Source organism: Teleopsis dalmanni, chromosome 1 (assembly GCF_002237135.1).
Source record: "Teleopsis dalmanni isolate 2A chromosome 1, ASM223713v2, whole genome shotgun sequence".
Taxonomy (NCBI): domain Eukaryota; kingdom Metazoa; phylum Arthropoda; class Insecta; order Diptera; family Diopsidae; genus Teleopsis; species Teleopsis dalmanni.
The window spans coordinates 99,486,412-99,506,636 of NC_051846.1; the positions used below are offsets into that span (position 1 = coordinate 99,486,412).

General features: G+C 36.3%; 1 protein-coding gene across 1 annotated transcript; it reads left to right on the plus strand.

Annotated features, from left to right (window-relative positions):
• The first annotated feature begins 17,954 nt into the window (after nucleotides 1-17,954).
• Nucleotides 17,955-20,225, plus strand: LOC119662153. Its single transcript, XM_038071713.1, has one exon. The coding sequence runs from the start codon at nucleotides 17,955-17,957 to the stop codon at nucleotides 20,223-20,225; it is 2,271 nt and encodes a 756-aa protein (XP_037927641.1).

Here is a 20,225-nt window from a genome sequence, read left to right on the forward strand (position 1 = left end):
AAAACGATAAGTAGTCAAATATTGTTATATGAGTAAATTTCAGCAAAGTGGATGCGAGTAACTAGCGAAAACGAAAACGAAAAATGCATTCACTTTGTATATAATTTGCCCCTGCAAATTACACAATTATTTGTATTAAACAATTGGATTTACCGAACGTTTCACGTAATTTTGGTAAATTTGTTCACGTTTTGTAAATTATTTATTATAGATACGAATAAATATAAACATATGTATTTTATAGTGCAAATAATTACCAGTGCAAAAGTTATTTGAAATACTTTCTTTGACTATTATGTTTAGTCAGAGCATAACCTGGTACAACAATTTCATTACTTGCACTTTCTTACCTGACAAAGGGCAGTGGTGTTACAGTTGCACTCCATCCAGAAAGAGAAAGAAACAGCAGCAGTGGTGAATAGCAGCAGCAATGAAGAGCAGTATCAATCTGCAGTAGCAGCGGCCAGTAGCAGCAGTGAGGAATTAATGGCAGTAAACTGCAGTAGCAGCGGCCAACAGCAGCAATGAGATTTAAGCAGGAAACTGCCGTAGCAGCGGCCAACAGTAGCAATGAGGAATTAATCAAGGAAAAACCAATAGCAGCAGCCTGTACGTGTTTTCATCAGAATATATGAAATTGGCTGCTTCTTTGTCCCTGCTCGGGCGCCAATGAAGAATATACAAGTTTTTTGTATTTTATAACTTATTCAATTTTATTTTCTTTTTATTCACTAATAATTATGTAATCTTTAGTACTTTTAAACTTATTATGAAATTAATACATATTGAAAAATAATTCAATTATTTGATTTAGTTATTAACTTAAACACGCGTGCTGCTCATTTGAGACTTGAAATGCAAGCGCCCGATCGAGAAAGCCAGTTCAATCGTGAAGCTAAAAAACTGTAAAAATTAATGTTGTTTTTATATTTGGAAGTACCGTATATGTGCAAGGTTGACGAAAGTCAACATTGGGTTGCATATTGACAATAAAAAATGAGCAGCACGCGCGTTATTTTAACTACTTTAAAGGAAAGCAAAGTAAACAAAGCAAAAAATATAAAACAATTAACAAAGTTATTATTAATGTAATAAAAATTAAAGAAAAGAAAAATGTGATCCTTCTTAAAATATTAATTAAGTGATAACACTTCTTTTTGTTTGAGTGTAATTATTTTGCCAAATTTTTAATAAATGTGCAACAAACAACAACAGTAAACATACTAGCCGCAGGTATTTAAAATAGGCAATAACAGCTAAGAAGAAAGCTACACAATGTGCACTCGGCAGTTAGAAGACCCGTTTTCCGTGATTTATATAAAAGGAGGAGTTAATCAACAGAAAGACACTTGATCACAGGCCACGAAGCATAACACTTGGCAGAACCATAGGTGATATTCAAGCAGGTAACTAAGAAATTTATTAACAATGCTTCCTTGTCCACCAGTGTAGCCCAATCGGAAATACTGTTCCTTAGCAACGCAGCCTTGTTGGTAGCGTTGGTTCCAAATCCACCAGTGTAGCCCAGTCGGTAACACTGTTCCTTAGCAACGCAGCCTTGTCGGTAGCGTTGGTTCCAAGTCCACCAGTGTAGCCCAATCGGTAACACTGATCATTAACAACGCTGCCTTGTCGGTAGTGTTGGTTCCTAGTCCACCATTGCTCAGATTTTCTTTATTATTACAGGAATTATAATAATTCTCAATATTTGTAATTCCAATAAATATTGTAAAAATAATTTGAAAATAATAAATAAAGGAATTAAAATAAAATTAACCGGTCTTAAAATTATTATACGAGAAGATTCAGGGTTATAAAGAAATATTCTTGTAACGACTCTGGGATCCGGCGACCGAAACCTTGGCTGATAAAATGCTTCATTACAATGGTGAACAAAAAATCAACTTCTTTTGTTCGTTTTTCGAATTTCTTTGAAGACTTCAGGCAAACAAATTGTGGTGTACCACTCAGAAGTGACCGTCCTTCGTTGCTCAACCGGAATAGTAGCCACATGACCAGTTTTGCCGAAGAAACAGGCGACCATTTGCTTCGAAGTGCTTATTCCACGAACAACTTTCGTTGGATTTGGCTCGTCTTCGAAGACCCGCACGGTCGATTGCTGTTTTGTTTCGGGCTCATATGCATGATCCATGTTTCGTCACCGGTGACGATCTTATAAACGTCTTTTGAAGCACTGCGAACGTATTTTTTCCACAGTTCTTTGCACCAATCGACACGAGCCTTTTTTTGAGCGATTGTCAAATTGTACGGGATCCAACGAGAACACACCTTGTTTACGGCCAGGTGTTTATGCAATACGCACGGCATCAATGTTCTCTTGCACAACAGCTGTTTTTGGATGGCCTTCACGGAACTCGTCGTTGAGCGTTCCAGTTTTTCACAGTGCTGTAGGATGGTGCTTCATCGCCATACAAGGATTTAAGTTCATCAATGCACTCTTGTCGTGATAATCTACGTCGAAAGTTGTAGTATGAAAGTTGATATGATACACTTGAATATGTCACAATATTTTCTAAGCATTGATGTGGGTCAACATTTATAGTGTCGCCGCAATTAAAATCATTAAGACAAATTATTGTAAACTGTAGTAAAATATTTTGTATAAATAGTTTAAGAATTCATTAATAAAATTCAGAATTGATACTGAGCTCATGAAGCTTAAGACTAATTCTCTTTTCTTTCTGTAGTCTCATCATTTTCGGATGGATATACATCGGCAGATTTCTTTCTGCTTTATTTAAAAAAGAAGAAATTTATGAAGTCGATATAAAATTCCGATTCCTGAAAAATCTTGTAGTAATCCAGGATAAACAAATAAATTTATTATTATTATATAATAATAATAATAAAAATATAATAAATTTATTTCATATATTATTATTGTATAATAAATTTATTACATGGCGATACTGACCACTCGAACTTAGTCGAAGTCAATCTATCTACCCAAGGAAAGATTAGGATATTTTTTTTCTCTCAACATATCCATTTTTATTAAATATATAAACATCGTGCGTCAATTTTGTATGTCTCTACTAGAGGAAGCAAGGAATATCTCCCAGATTTGGGAAACATTTATAAACATTTACAACGAGGTTGAAAAAGATATCCCTCGATGAATTGACGGTCTTCCGGTTGATGCTCCAAAATATATACCGATAGATAAAATAGCTGGCTGGAAACCTATAACTATTGAGCAGTATAAGGCGAGGCAATGGAAAACTGAAGTAGCATCAGTACCACACACAAGCAACACAGAAAAGAAAACGTGGTGGAAAGCAGTATACGAGAGCGGTTTGATATGGTAAGTCAGTGACTTTTTGAATTGACTTTTTGAGTTTTTTCAAATGCAACAGTGCGGCCGTCAGCTATAGTCTACCAGTGGGCTACTTTCTAATTTTGAGCAAGCTACGTCGTTCAGTTGGTGTTTGATAGCCGTTCAAAGCAGACAACCTCGTGAATTTTTACGAAAATGGAAAAAAGGGTATTTCGTGTGCTGATTAAGCGTTACTGGCCAAAATTCACAAAGTGGGATACGAACTGCTACCCCATCCAGCATATTTCAAGCAATAACTTAAATATTTAAAACAAAAAATACGAAATATATATGTTTATGAATGGCTTATTGTAACTATTTAGATCTGTGGTAATAGCAGCTCAACCAACAAAGTTAATTGATGCAATTAAAAAAGCATCAAGTAGAGATAATCTACAACAACATAGTGTGATACATTACTGTGCACAGAATAATCAAAACACAAGACGGCAAAATAATCAACAATTTAACCAGAATAGGAACAATTATAAAAGTAATCAAAACAGGAATCAAAGGAATGGAGGTAATCAATAAACTAGTTAATTTGAAACTAATCAACAATCAAATAACTGTAGACAACAAAATAATAGAGGAACCACAAGGAACAATAGGATACATGTCATAAACAGGGAGCAGTGAAACGAGAGCAGCCCCAGTACCAACAGAGATACTACAGAGTAGGCTACGCGGGCAATTTCATTATACTAAATACTACAGATAAAATTTTAAAATTCCTGTTAGATACTGCTGCAGATGTGTCAATATGTAATAAACATTGTACAAATGACGAAGATATTATAGGGTAACAATTATGTAAACTTACAGATATAACTGACAATCCAGTTACAACATTAGGTACTACAAATTTAAATTTCAAAATATTGAACGATTGCTTAAAACATAAATTTCAAGTAGTAGGTGACGAATTTCCACTCCCTACTGATGGTATTTTAGGACGTGACTTTTTCAATAAATATTGTTCAAAGATTGACTACGAAACAAACTATTTTCAATAAACACAAATAAAACTGAATACATTTTACCAATATTAAACAAAATTTTTAGAATCACAATACCACCTAGATCAGAAATAATTCATTCGATTCAAATAAATATTCCAAAAGGTAGTATTATTTGCAATAAAGAAATAGTGAAAGATGTATTTATCTCAAATACAATAATCCCACAACATGGAATAAAACATAAGAATCTTAAATATTTCTAATGCATCGAAAAATGTTCAAAATTAGATTTTGAAATAATACCATATGATGCGCTCGATGAATGTGGGGTCACTATCTGAGTTGGAAATCAACTCTTTGGACACATCACAACGACGCTTTTTTTTTGTATGAAACTCAGCTAAGAATCGCCACACGAAAATTTTTCGACTTCTTTGTATAGACGTCAAACGAAAACTAATCGTACGAGATGTGTCAAACTTTGACAGAATGTGTATAATATTGTTGTCAGCGTGAAAATAAATAAAAATTTACCGATTGGATAAGCGCGGGAATTCAAAAAAAGAACGAATAAGTTATTATTTGATCACAAGGTACATAGGCCATTTAATCACTAAAGATCGTGTAACAGCAGATCCAAATAAATGTAAAGTACTAAATCAATACCCAACAGCAACGAATGCCGATGAAGTTAGACGATGCTTAGCATTTTACAACTACTATAGAAGATTTGTTAAAGACTTTACAAAAACTGCAAAACCATTAAATGAACTTTCGAAGAAAAATAAACAATTCATTTAGTCCGAAGGTTGTAAATTAGCATTTGATTAATTAAAAACGTCCACCAATACTACAGTACCCGGATTTTACTAAAGAATTTATACTCACTACAGACGCATCAAACTATACATTAGGAACAGTTTTATCCCAAGGAGACATTGGATACGATCTACCAATATCGTATGCCAGCCGTTTTCTTAATAAGCACGAATTAAATAAGCCAAAAAGAAAAAGAACTTTTAGCAATACACTGAGGAATTAACCATTTTAGACCATATTTATATGGAAGAAAGTTTACAGCTTTATTTTATTTAGTATAAATAAACGCGCATTGTAGAAGCAAAGACACTTGTTCCGAGAGTTGCAATGATCACTGCCTTGTCTTACATTTGATAGGGGAGTATAACTACGTCGAGATAGATGCACGTCATGAACAATAGTATTATCATTAAAATTGTGGTAAGGTAGTTATACATCTTGACAGGTAGAACGTAGTGTCACAGTGAAGGCAGTTATATACGTCCTAACTGTGATAAACAATAATCAAGGTTATACTTATCCTAGGTCTTCTAAAATTACAGCAAAGTAACATGCCATCTCCTAGCAACAAAATTCCCTACTGCGACGTTACTAACATCTACATTTGGCACTAGTTTTGCGTTTGGAGCCGGGTGGGCTAACATCGCAGCATTTGCAGGTCGTTTCTACACATTTCATACGTTTTTTCAGCTTCTGCTGTCCACTCAACTGGAGACTTATCGTTCTTCTTATTACCTTTTATTAACGCGTGCAGGACACCCTGATTCTTTACAACATGCGGGAGAAAACGCCTAAAAAAAGTTTAATGAAGCGATAAATCTTCCTAATTCATGAACTTCTGTTGGATTTTTAAAATTTTTCATTGCTTCATTGAAGGTAATCTCTTTCTTATAGAATGTACATTTACCCAAATTGATTTTAAGGTCATGGTCGCGTAGTCGCTTGAATACCACTTTTAAGTGTTTCTCATGCTCTTCCTCATCAGCTGATGCCACGCAAATGTCGTCTATATACGTTACTTCGTAATCTAGGTTTCTAACACATCATTCATAAACCTTTGAAACGTTTGTGCGGCATTGCATAGACCAAAAGTCATTACGTTTAATTCATGTAAACCGAATGGCGTTATTATTGCTGTCTTAGGCCTATCTTCTTCGGTGATTGGAATTTGGTTGTACGCTTTTTCTAGGTCGATAGTTGAAAAAAATTTTTCATTATGTAATATGCGGGTGAAGTCGTGTTGGTGGGGAATTGGGTATCCATCTGGCAGTGTTATGGAATTGAGTTTTCTGTAGTCTCCACACAGTCGCCATTTACCATTCTTCTTCGCTGCTAAATGTTAAGGGCTTGCCCAGTTGCTGTCACTTGGTCTGCAAATTCTTTGTTTTATCATAAATTCGAATTTCTTCTTCACTATTTCGTATTTCTCCGGATTTAATCTTATTTGGTAATATTAAAACTTAAGTTTCGGTGTCGAAACTAGGTAGCTCAAATTTAAGGTAGCTTAAATTTGCATCTTTATACTTAAAGAATAGACGGCATGTTTGACCATTTGCCACTTCATCCGCCGTCGGGGATAAAGTGGAATTTCGCAGTTTCCTGAACTGACATTGGTGTACACATTTTGCGGACTTTTCCTTAAAACGTCGGTGATAAAAACAGATATCACTTCTGTCACCCTTAATAAAAACGATTTCCGAACACGTTTATGTTTTTCTAAACACTTTTATATGTCAAACACGACAGTTCAAATCGCACCTAAGTGTAGTGTGCTAGTTAGTTAGTTTGTTTTTAAGAAAGAGTAACAACGTGCATATTTTTCTAACTCTTAATTAAACACTTAATTAAAATAAAAATGTAATTTTTTAATTTACGAAAATAAAAGCCGTCTTTGACAATTTCAGAAGTGGGATTAACCTAACAAAACGATAACGATGAGTTTGCGCAGTCTAAAAATAAACGAATTACGGGAAAAATGTAAAAACGCAGAATTGCCAACCAGCGGCAATAAAAAATATTTAATTCGCCGGTTAGAGAAAAATCATAGTGAAGAAGTATACGTAAGTGCTCACAATGATACAGCCGCGTTAAAGGAGAGAGTTAATTTCTTGGAAAAAACGTTACGTGAACTGCAAACGAGGCAGCAGAATTTCCAGCCACAAAGTATATCTTCTCCAGTATAATACATGAATGAAAAAAAATCTAACGCAGAATTGAATGTAAGCAACATCACGACAATTGGAGTGCCGATTCCTAATGTCAATATGCAGGAGCAAAGGCCAATAATGTCAACGTCTGTAAATAATTTTATGCCAATATCGTCGGGAATGAATACATTTCCGGTTAATGTGCATAATATAAACCATAATTGTACATCACGTCAAAACTTCATGCCGATTCAAAATCATTTCACAACGTCTGTGCCAGTTTATACGCCTTACATATCATCAGGGCCAAACCCACAGTATGCAGCATTGGGGTGCATGCCAGTTGGTAGTGTGCCAAGCACGAGTTATATAGGTAATGTGCGGAATGAACATATGAACGGCGGTCATATTGCATATTACCCACCATACGCACAAAATCCTTATGGAAACGTTAGAGAGATTGTAACTCTTTTGCCTGAGTTCAATCCGTCAAGCGACAAATCTCTTATGCCAAATCAGTTCATAAAACGCATCGATATGTTACGAACTACATATCGTTGGGACGATCAAACATTAGTATTTGCAGTGCAAAAAAAGTTGCAAGGATACGCAACTATTGGGTTGATTCGCAAGAAGTGTTTCTTTCTTGGACGGAATTTGCTACAAAATTTTTGAAGGACTTTGCTTCTACAGAAAACATAGCAGACATATACATCAAAATGTCCCAAACGAAGAGACAATTTAATGAAAATCCGCAAGAATATGACTACAAAATGATGTCTATAGGTACTCGTGGAAAAGTACCCGAATATGCAATTGCTCGGTATATAAATAATGGCATCAATGAGCCACGCTTAAAGCAGAAAATCTCGAATAAATACACTCTCTGTAATGAACTCTTACGTGATATAAATATTTATACTGTATATAATGATGTTCAGAACTTTAACGAAAAATCAAAACCTAAATACCCGGTAAATACTAATCACGATCTTAGAGACAATTCTAAGATACAAACAATCCATAATAAGGAAAGCGAGACGACTAGAAAAGTCAAATGTTTCAATTGTTCTAGAATAGGCCATTATTCAATCAAGTGTCCTGAACCACAACGTAAAGAGAGTTGTTCAATATGCAATCGCAGTACGCATAAGGAGACCGATTGTCTTAGTAAGAAAAACAATGCCGAGAATTAACCAACGGTTAACAAAATTGCGAAAAAAGAGATGAGCTCGTGACGAAAGTTGTAAAAGTAAATCAAAAACCGACGCGATAATTTATAGATCCTGTTAGTGCATACACTCTAATTCTTGAGACATTTGCAAAAGATCTTAAAAATGAAATATTGCGTTGTTCTGTAACTTTGAGTGGTTTCGCCGATGGAAAATTTATTTGCACCTCTAAAATAAATGCTGTTGTAGAATTTGATGATAACGAATTTATAACCGATTTGTTGATCGTGGATGACGGAAAAATACCCGAAAATATTTTGCTGGGTCGTGATGTATTGTGCCGTGAAGGTAAACGTCTTGTCATAGAGGGAGACAAATGCCATATAGAAGATCTGCAAACATCGGTGGAAATAACGTCGGATGCACGCAAACAACTTAAAGATCTACTTTCAACGTACCGTGGTGTTTTTGCAGAAAATATGTCTGAACTAGGCAAATGTGTTATCAACAAAATGAGTATTAAAGTAAACATTGACGTATCTATTCGGGCAAAACCATATCAGATAGCATTTGCCAAACGCAAAATCGTTTCGGACATTGTTCTTGATTTGCTTAAAAATGACATCATACGTCCTTCGTCATCACCGTATGCTTCACCCGTGGTTCTGGTAGAAAAGAAAAATGGTGAGCATCGACTCTGCGTAGATTATCGTGGACTAAACAAAATCACTACTAAAAATCCTTACCCTATGCCAAATATGAAGGAGCAGTTTGCTCAGCTTTCAGGTAACAGATTCCTTACGACACTTCACCTTCGCATGGGCTATCACCAAATAGAAATTGAAGAGTCCTCAAAACAATATACAACTTTCGTTACTACGGATGGTCATTTCGAATACAACAGAATGCCATTTGGAATGGTTAACGCCCCCGGAGTCTTTCAAGCGACAGTGTATAAGATTGCGTCATCGATGGGCCATGGTGAAGTTTTAATTTATCGCGATGATGTTATTATACCCACCAAAAGTATAGAAGAAGGCATAGAAAGGTTAGGAAAATTTCTCTGTTTGTTAAAAGAGAGCAATTTGACGCTAAGAATGTCCAAATGCAAATTTCTTAAAACGGAACTAATACACCTAGGGCACGTTATTGATCAAAATGGAATAGCACCAGGTAATCAAAAAGTAACTGCAATTAAAAATTTTAAACAGCCAACCAACGTAACAGAAGTACGACGCTTCTTGGGTTTGACTGGATTTTTCCGCAAATTTGTTCAGGATTACTCAATCATCTCAAAACCAATCACGATGTTGCTACGAAAATCAGAACAAGAGTTCGTATGGGGTGTTGAGCAGAAAAATGCATTTGACAATCTTATAAATATGCTATGTAGCGGTCTGGTTCTAGCTCTGTACGACAGTAACGCTAAACATGAAGTGCATACCGATGCAAGTAGTGTTGGTCTAGCTGGTGTTTTATTTCAAAAAAACGAAGGTAAACCGTGGAGGCCAGTTTTTTATTATAGTCGTCATTGTACGGAAGCAGAAAGTAGATATCATAGCTACGAACTCGAGGTGTTGGCAGTGGTTGAAACTTTGCAGCGAATTCGAGTTTACCTACTTGGTAAACATTTTTGTTTGGTCACGGATTGCTCTGCAATCGCAACAGCAAAAGCTAATAAGGAGCTAAAGTCTAAAATAGCTCGATGGTGGCTCAAGTTACTTGAATACAATTTCGATACTATCCATCGTCAAGGCAACCGCCTTGCTCACGTAGAAGCATTAAGCCGTACTCCCGATCAACCATCAAATGAAGTAGAGCCTGCCGGTTTTATAATGAAGATCATCGCTAATATTGAGAAGCCAATCTCACAATGCAGCTACAAGATATAGAGCTCTTGGAATTAATTGCAATTTTAAACGGAGATTTAAAGTCCTGTAACGACACAAATATATACAATAAATTTCTGTGCTACATATCGCAAGAAGAAGAAAAAAATAAGGTCTGTTTGTCAACTAACCACCACCGCTACACATAAGATAGATAAAATAACTCACATGGAGAAAATTGAAGTGGAGTTATCTAAAAAAATATGAAATTGAATTAAAATGAAAATGAAATTAAAATTTAAAATATCATGGACATTACCTGCGATTCTCGATTCCAACGTGCCGCGGGCATCGATATATGAAATGTGCAGAATCTAAAATATACGAAAAAAAATTTAATTTGTTTGTTACAAATTTTATGAATGAAAACAAAACTTGTAAACACAACAACACTGAACAATTATTACAGAAAACACGTTTAATTATTAAACAAATATCTATTTGAAATATATATAAATAAAATAATACACAAAATAATTTAACACTCATGTTTGTACAATTTTATTTTTTTTTATATACACGTAAACAAAACAAACTCCGGCAATAACTAAGCACACCAACACTAGTTTTTTTATTATTACTAATTTATTTAATTATATTTTCACATTTAGGTTTGAATAATATTAAATTCACAATATATATATTTCATACCTTGTTTCGAATTATTAATATACTTTATTGTAAATAATAAAGCATAAATTAAAACACACACGAAATAAACACTACGCGTAGTAAATACTCAAAGTCGCGGCGAAGTAAAAGAAAAGGAAAACAAGCAAACACGAAAAGACACAAGCAGTACACAGTAGAACACAAAAAGTTCAACTTCACGGCGAAGTGAACTACAGCAATTAATACCGGTGCGCTACACCAAAAAGCTCCGGTATGCTCGATATAAAAGGAGGAACATTTCATATAATAAGGGACTTGGTTTTTGACAAGTAAAGGAACAAGTACTCTGGCTCATTGAGCCTTCTGGTAAATTTTACCAAAGACTTGAAATTTTACTTATCCAAGACAAGTACACTGGCCTATTGGTCACCTGGCACATTTTGCCAAAAACCTGGCTCTTTCAGCCAAACGTAGTCTTATATGTATTATTTTAACCTGGCTCATTCGGCCAAATGATTTTTTAACAGTACAAGGTAATCGTTTCTTTTTTTAACAACAGAGGAGAGGACCCAGGACGTCACACTGTCCTGCCAGAAATCTTTTAACGAGTAACACACTGGGGAGTAATAATTTCTATCGTCAACGGCGATCCATACATATTTTTTTTAGGAAAAAGCAAAAGAATGCTTTAAGTGAATATTAACTTATTATATGCTGAATAACTTATTTAGAATTTGTTTAATTTTACTTTGTTAATAATAAGTCTTTTTTTTATGAAATAAATAAAAATATATAATCTATATATATAAATAACATTCTTTTCTTCTAAAATGACGTCTCAGCGAAAATATAAATAAATTGCCTAGACTCTGGACGACGGCTGAGGATACCCCAGCAAAAACTAAAAATTTTTGAACGTCACCCAAATTGTCGTTACAGTCCCCACAAGAAAAACAAATTAAAAATGAATACAAATTACAAAATCATCGCTTATATCGACGTACCGCTGAAGGTCTACAATTTGTTGTACCAAAAGCTGTAAGATGGAGAGTTGTGCAATCCTGTCACGATGATACCGGTCACTTTGCGCTCGAAAAGAGTATCGAGCGTATTAAACAAAATTTTTGGTTTTTGAAGATGCGAAAATATGTAAAAGACTATTTAGAGTGTGTGGAGTGCTGCTATTTCAAATCACGAGGAGGTAAACGCGAGGGTACTCTGCACTATAACGACGTTGAACCGATACCTTTCCGTTTGATTCACATCGATCACCTCGGACCTTTCATTAAAAGTAAAAGAGGTAATAGCTACGTTTTGGCTATTTCAGATGCTTTCTCGAAATTTCTGGTTGTGAAAGCTGTACGTAATACAAAAACAACTCCTGTAATCGCCGTTTTAAACGAGATGTCCAGCTATTTCGGGTTACCTGCAAAGATTGTTACTGATAGGGGTACATCGTTTACATCCACTCAATTTGAGGAGTATTGTGACAACAATAATATTCAACATGTCAAAACAGCTGTACGAACGCCGCGAGCTAACGGACAAGTTGAGAGAGCTAATCAGATAATCCTATCATATCTGCGAACATCGAGTAATGATCCAAACAATTGGGATCTGAACTTACGGTTTGACAATGGGCAGTGAATTCACAAAAAAACGCAACTTCTGGTTTCAGCCCAAAAGAAATAGTGTTCGACTTCCAGCTGCGCGATGTCCTCCAAAATCGATTGTTAGCTGCCGTCCATGCCGACGCGAAAAACCCATTATCAACCATTACAATCAACGAGAAACGAAACCTAGCCGTCAAGAATATTGCTGAGGAGCGTGCAAAGTGGAAGCACCGTTTCGACGAAAAGCATGCCGAACCTTTCCTGTACAACGTTGGTGATCTCGTGGTGCTTGAAAACGAACCGTCAGCCACAGGCGAGTCACGAAAATTGGAGCCGAAATATCGAGGTCCATATATCGCAGTCAATGTACTTGGAAATGATCGATACCAAATAGAAGATATCCCAGGTATCCAATTGGCTAAAAGGAAATTTAACTCTACGTTTGCGTCAGACCGAATAAAACCGTGGTGCTACAATTCTCCGGAGCTTGATGCTTGTGAAATCGATGACGATTTATAGCAGGATTGACCGAATTGTCACCCTTAATAAGAACGATTTCCGAACACAATCGTGTAGAACACGTTTATGTTTTTCCAAACACTTTTATATGTCAAACATGACAGTTCGAATCGCACCTAAGTGTAGTGTGCTAGTTAGTTAGTTTGTTTTTAAGAAAGAGTAACAACGTGCATATTTTTCTAACTCTTAATTAAACACTTAATTAAAATAAAAATGTAATTTTTTAATTTACGAAAATAAAAGCCGTCTTTGACACTTCTCTGTGCACTTGATGAACGTCCTCTGTCGCGATTTTTATCACTACTACTTTCTCTTTTGTTTACTTGAATGGCCAGATCTTCTACCATCATTTTAAGTTCTTTTATTTCTTTTTCCATCTCGGCTAATTCGTCTGGGATATGCTGTACTGCATACACCGTTCCTGTATCTTGAACTTCGACTATTTTATCTGCGACTTTGGCCCACTGTGCTGAATCACCTTTTACCGTTGCTACTAGCGATCTAACTTCCGTTGGCAATCTCTGCAGCCATAATGATTTTATAACGTCATTTCCCATTGAGTTGCCGGCCATTTCTTTTATCTTCTTTAACAGTTGCGTTGGCTTCATATCGCCCAGCTCCTACTCTGTTTCTAATTTGCGTAGCCTTTTATGTTCAGATTCAGCGAATTCATGCATTAGCTGTTTTTTTATTGTCTCATACTTTAATGTTGCTGGTAGGTCTCGAATTGTATCGACTATGTACCCCAAGTACTTTGGTTCTAGCCCTGCCACCACGTGGTCAAATTTTGTTCCGTCGGTTGTTCTTGAAAGAAAGTTAACGGCTTTATCGACACTCGATGTACCTCTTTGGGTGAGCAGCTTTCACCCTCTGCTGGAAAAAATTCCTCAGCCTGGTTATTCATTCTTAACACTGTTCACTCGCGGGGTCACCAATGTTGTAATTGCGGTTTTTGTAATTACACCTTTATGTTAATATTAAACAATGAATTAAGTTCCGATGTTTTACTTCTCAATTACTAACTATATAAAAATTATATATTTTTATTTTAAAATTTGTTTTCCTGGTTTACTAAAAACTGTCAAAATTATGTCAAATTGATTTCTTAAGTGTGTACTGCGTTATCACCACAGCTAACATCTGCGACTGTGAAAATCTATGGGAACTCACTGTGCAAACGCAGTGACAGCAGGAAGTGCTTTTCTTCGTAAATTCTCCATACGTGCCGTTGGCAGCCATTAATTTTAATGTAGAAGCGCTGTAGCTTTACGTCACGGACGAATATTTTCAAAAACATCGAAATGTCGGCGCCAATGTTAAGTAAAAACATGGTGCTCGTACTTGGATGATAAGTCAAGTTATAGGGTTGCTGCCCTCGTTGCGTCTCGATGAGTTCAAAGAAATAATAGTTTTTGGTTGGGATTGCTATGATGTTAAAAAATTGCATAACTGTTTGCAACTCAGGCACACTGTCCGAATTTTAAGTGAAACCAACACCATTCTGGATGATTGTTTGTCTGAGAACGTACTCGATTGCGTCTTTTTGATGAAGGTTTAATCGTTGGTCAATTTTTTTCACAATACTACCAATCTTAGCCACGTCAATTAAACTGCTACCAATATCAGATAATGTTGCGACATTATGATAGTCGCTAACTTCGCAAAATCAATCAACTAGTTTGGTTTAATTTGTTAGCTTAATAGTACAACGCAACCCAGTATTAAATTTCGTTTGTGCCAAAAGGGCGACACACCTACATACGGTTCATAATTCATTCTGAAGTTGCGCGTTACTGAGTAGGTAATGCTACGTCAGTGCCTGTCACTGACATTCTACTTAATTAATACTATAAAAAATCTGATGTGATTTAATCAATCCTCTCGAATAATTACTTTTTACTTGCTGTGACGATTAGTTCATAAATATTTCTAAAAAGAACTTGTTATCTCTTTATTTAAGCCCCAGATAATGTCGAGGTGACAAATTATCGGAATTTCGATTTTTTTTTATTTTTTTGTTTATAAAAAAACGTTACAACAACTCGTTACAATTAAAACTGTATAAAAATAATTTGCACTCGTGTCCCAAATGACAACACAAATTTTCAGATACAAATTTCTATTTACAAGTCCACGCTGTGTGTTCAAGAATATAGAAGAATAGTTTTTGTTATTGTGTTTGCCTTTTTTTCTCTTGTAGCTTCTGTATAAAAATACATAGTAATACTCATGCTTTGGTGTTGCATAACACATGTACTTTTATTAAGTTACACATATAGAAAATATGCTAAATTAGGTCTATTCTTTTGTTAGAATATCATAAAAAACATTACATCTTTTATTTTAAAAATAACATACCATATGTTTAAAACATTTCAATATAATCTCAAACAGCAAACACAAACATTCATATGAACGTTGGACGAAACTCACATTCGATAGTCAAGACAGTAATGCATGCAAATCCATAGAAGAAATTTGAAAGAGTTTTCAAGATATATTTCATACTGAAGGAGACAAATAAACTACCAATAATTTCTACAAACAACATTTACAAACAATTGATAACTCACCCGTTTATATAAAAAATTACAGACACTTAAGAAGCTATAATTTAAAATTAAATACAAAAAAATGCAACTTTGTAAAACTTGAAGTAAAATACCATTTGATCAAAAAAGAACGACAAGTTAAAAAAAACTCAAAATTTTAATTTTAAATAATTTTTTTTATTATCGCCTTCAAATTACACTTCTCCTGCGGCAACGCATGCATGCCAACGCTTGATCCAATTTTCCATACAAGTTTTATAGGCCGCCGAAGGTATGGCTTTTAGTTCACGCAGCGAATTCTCTTTTATGGCCTCTATGGTCTCAAAACGCGTTCCTCGCAATGGCAATTTGAGTCGGGGAAAGAGGAAAATGTCACAAAAACTGCGACACAACCAACGCTGTGTGTGCGTTATCGTGGTGTAAAATCCATGAGTTTTCCTTCCATAAATCTGGCCTCTTTTTGCGAATGGCCACACGCAAACGACGAAAAACGACCAAACAATACTTCTTATTGACCAATTGTCCGTCCGGAAAGAATTCATAGTGCACCACACCACGAATATCGAGGAAAGCATAACCTTGATTTTGGACCGACTTTGGCGTTCTATTTTCGGTTTCGGCTCACCTTCGAAGCACCATTCGGTCGATTGTTGTGTGGTGGGTATGTCAAGTTCATAGACCCATGTCTCATCACCAGTTACCATATGAAAAAACAACACTACTTACTTATTTAGTCCAACTTCTTTGAAACCGCTTAACTAAGTAGTTAAGTAGTAGATGTTTGGCGAATCTGCCACACACAGATTCCAGCGCCATCTAGTACCCAAAACATTCCACCAGCAACGGGCAAATATAAAACACTCAGGAATGAATTAATTTCGCGATTTGGCGAATCTCTGCAAAAACAATTAATAAAGTTGCTAATAGATTTGGATATATCGAATAAACGTCAAACGCAGTTACTATAGGAGATGAGAGATCTTGCAGCATCAAACATGTCTGAGGATGCGTTGTCAGCGATTTGGCTACAGCATTTGCCAAGTAACATACGATGCATTCTATCAGCATGCAGTCCAATAATATTAACCAGATGGTTTAATTGGCAGACAAAATAGCCGACAAGATGCCAACGCCGCATTATGTAATGTTCACTTCAACAGCACTTAAGCGCCGCAGCAATACAAATGAATCAGGTGTAGAAGCACGTGTTACCGCTTTAGAAATATCACTCCAACATGTGGTAGCTAAATTAAGCGAAGTAACAATGGAGCTCAGTCGAATAGCAAACTCATATGGCTCTTACAGAGGTCGCAGTTCTAGCAGGAAGCCGGTAAAGAGTCAATGTGAGAATCATAAGGTTTCAGATAAAATTTGGAGCAGCCGCTACTAAACATTTGACAGCTATATTAAGCGAAGTAACAATTAAGCTCACTCGAATAGCATGGCTCGAGCAGAGGCCGCAGTTCCAGTAGAAAGCCATTTATGAGTCAACGTGAGAATCGTAAGGTGTCACATCAAATTTGGAGCAGCTGCTACGAAATGCGTCAAACCATGCGAATTTGGTGGTCAGGCAGCCAATGTTAAACAATAAGAAAACTAAAACCATTAACATCAACAAGTGCAGCAAACAGCAACGTGCTGCAAAACTGCATTAAAGTAGATCGTTTAATACACATTGTCGACAGTATTCCTAATCGACACCGGTTCAGCAGTATCAATCATTCCGTTAACAACAATCCCACGTAGACGCAATTTAATTTTAGATGACCTGAAACTAATTGCAGCGAACAATTCACACATAAAGACGTACGGTACCAAAAGACTTAAGTGGCCATTAGACAGTGTTAGAACTCCACTCCATACCCAAAGGTTAATGTGTGTAAAATGTTTGTAAACTTGCTTTGGTCGTTGCAACCGTGCAGCTATAATTAGAAAATGCAACCCAGTGCACACATGAACTGTCAGTTCATGTGTCAGCTGATTGTCATTTGTGCTTGGCTTTTGTTTTTGAGTTCCGGTAGAGGCAAGGCGGTTGTCACGACCAAAAGTAAGTGAAAAAATAATTAATTTTAAGTATTAGAAATTAATAAATTTGTTTTAAGATTTTAAAGCATTACATTACATCATATTACATCACATACACACAAATAACTTGTTTTGCTATTAAAATTTGGTCAACAACAACACTAATTAAAAAATAACAAACTTTAAAATTTTTGTGGCAAGCTGTAAAAATCTTGCGGTAATCGAGAAAAGAAAATAGTGTGGCGATTTGCCTGGAAAGAAATCCGAAAAAATCCTTTTAATCGGGAACACATATAAAAAGAAAAATATGTCATCCGGCAGCCAGAAGTCGACTGTACAATGTGCCGTATGCAAAAAGGTGAAGACTGGAAAGATGGTGCAATGCGACGCATGTGACCAATGGAGTCATTTTGCATGCGTGGGCGTGGACGACAGCATTGCAAACCTGCCGTGGAGTTGCGATAAATGCAACACGGTAGTGCAGGTTTCACAAGAGGTTCCAGATAAGGCACCAAGTGAGGAGGACTTGGTAAGTAAGGGCGGTTCAATCATGTCAAGAAACAGCATGAGAATCGAACTGCAGTACTTAGAAGAGCAAAGAAAAGCCGAAATGAAATATATAGAAAAGAAACGTACAATAATGCTGAAGTATGTAGGCGAGGATGATGTTAAGGGTGAAGGCATGAGTGAGGTAAGGACACATAGGACGTTAGAATGGGTGAAGAAGCAGGTTGGTATGAACAACGATGACAGCAAACCAAACGTAGGTTGTGGTGTTCAGTTGGATGGTTCAGCTGATAGGGCGGAAGCCCAAGCAGTATCGCAAGTTATACCGGCGCTGATGATAGAACAAATTAATGCGCGTCATGTCGTTCCACGAGATTTGCCTATATTTACCGGAAAGCCGGAAGAGTGGCCACTTTTCTACAGCAGTTTCAGCAATTCAACACGTTTATGCGGTTTCAGTGAAGACGAGAATCTTTTACGATTGCAACGTGCCCTTAAGGGTAAGGCACTTGAATATGTCAGCAGTAGGCTCATGATACCAGCATTAGTGCCGGAAATAATGTCAACTCTTCAAATGGTATTTGGAAGACCAGAACACATAATCAATAACTTAATTACTGAAATTCGAGCAGTGTACATTAATATAAATAAATTGGACACAATTGTTACGTTCGCCTTAGAGGTAAAAAATTTGATCGCAACTATGGAGGCTTCAGAGTTACATTCACACTTAGTGAACCCGTTGCTTATCCAAGAGCTTGTAGAAAAACTACCACCGCAAATGCGATTGCAGTGGGCTGTTGCATCGCGTAATATCAATGTAACACTTAAAACATTCGGCAACTGGATATATGAACTAGCAGAAGCAGCAAGTAATGTATCGCCCGTTTTTAGTGCTGGAGCCAGTGTAGATAATGAAAGGCGCAAAGCGCAACGCATTAATTTTCACGAAGAAGAACCTCAGGGTGCAGTAGGCGATAAGCACAAAATTCTAGCATGCTTTTATTGCAAGGAGGCACATGCGTTAAAAAGGTGTGCAAAGTTTAGAACACTAAAAACAGACGCGAGGTGGAACGTAGTGCGTGAAATGAGACTGTGTGGAAGATGTCTACTGCAGCATGATTTTCGAACGTGCAAGAGGACCCGAGAGTGCGGTATACACAATTGCAACATGAAACATCACCCATTGATACATAAACAAACAAGTTCAACTGCAAGTGGGGCAAATGAAACGTTGGCGGTTCATCATCAACTAACTTCACAAGCGCTGTACAGAATTGTTCCAGTTACAATATATGGAAATGGTGTTACCTGCAACATTTATGCCTTTCTGGATGACGGATCTGGTCCAACGTTAATAGAAAAAGACGTATTAAGACAACTGCGGATTAAAGGTGAAACGAAAGATCTTTGTTTACGATGGACAGATGGTACGGTACGCAAGGAACCTGATTCTGAGCTGGTCAACCTGCAAGTCTCCAAAATACGCGAAGGTAAAAGGTATTCATTGTGCAATGTGCGTTCAGTAGCTAAGCTGGAGCTACCCGAGCAATCTTTAAATATGACAGAACTTACCGATAAGTATAAACACTTAAAGGGACTACCAGTAGAATCGTATCAAAACGTTAGGCCTCGAATGATAATCGGCCTAAGCAATAAAGAGGTAGCTATGCCAATGAAGTTCAGAGAGGGAGGCAAGAATGAGCCAGCTGCAACGAAAACTCGACTCGGTTGGACCATATACGGAATAATTAAGCACGAACCTAATACTATTAGGGAAACGTTAAATTTACACATCTGTGAATGCGATGATGATCTAAGTTTGCAGCGTTTAGTGAAAGATTTTGTCAGTAATGAAAACGTTATTGAAAGTAAGAAAAAACTAGAAAATATGGAGTTGGAACAACACAAAAGTATGCAATCAAAAATAAGTCGAAATGGTGAATACTTTGTAGCAAGATTGCTTTGGAAATCAAATAACATTACTATACCGGATAATTACTTAATGGCGTTGCGTAGACTTCAGTGCTTTGAGCGCAAGCTGCAATCCAATGTAACATTGCAAAGCTAG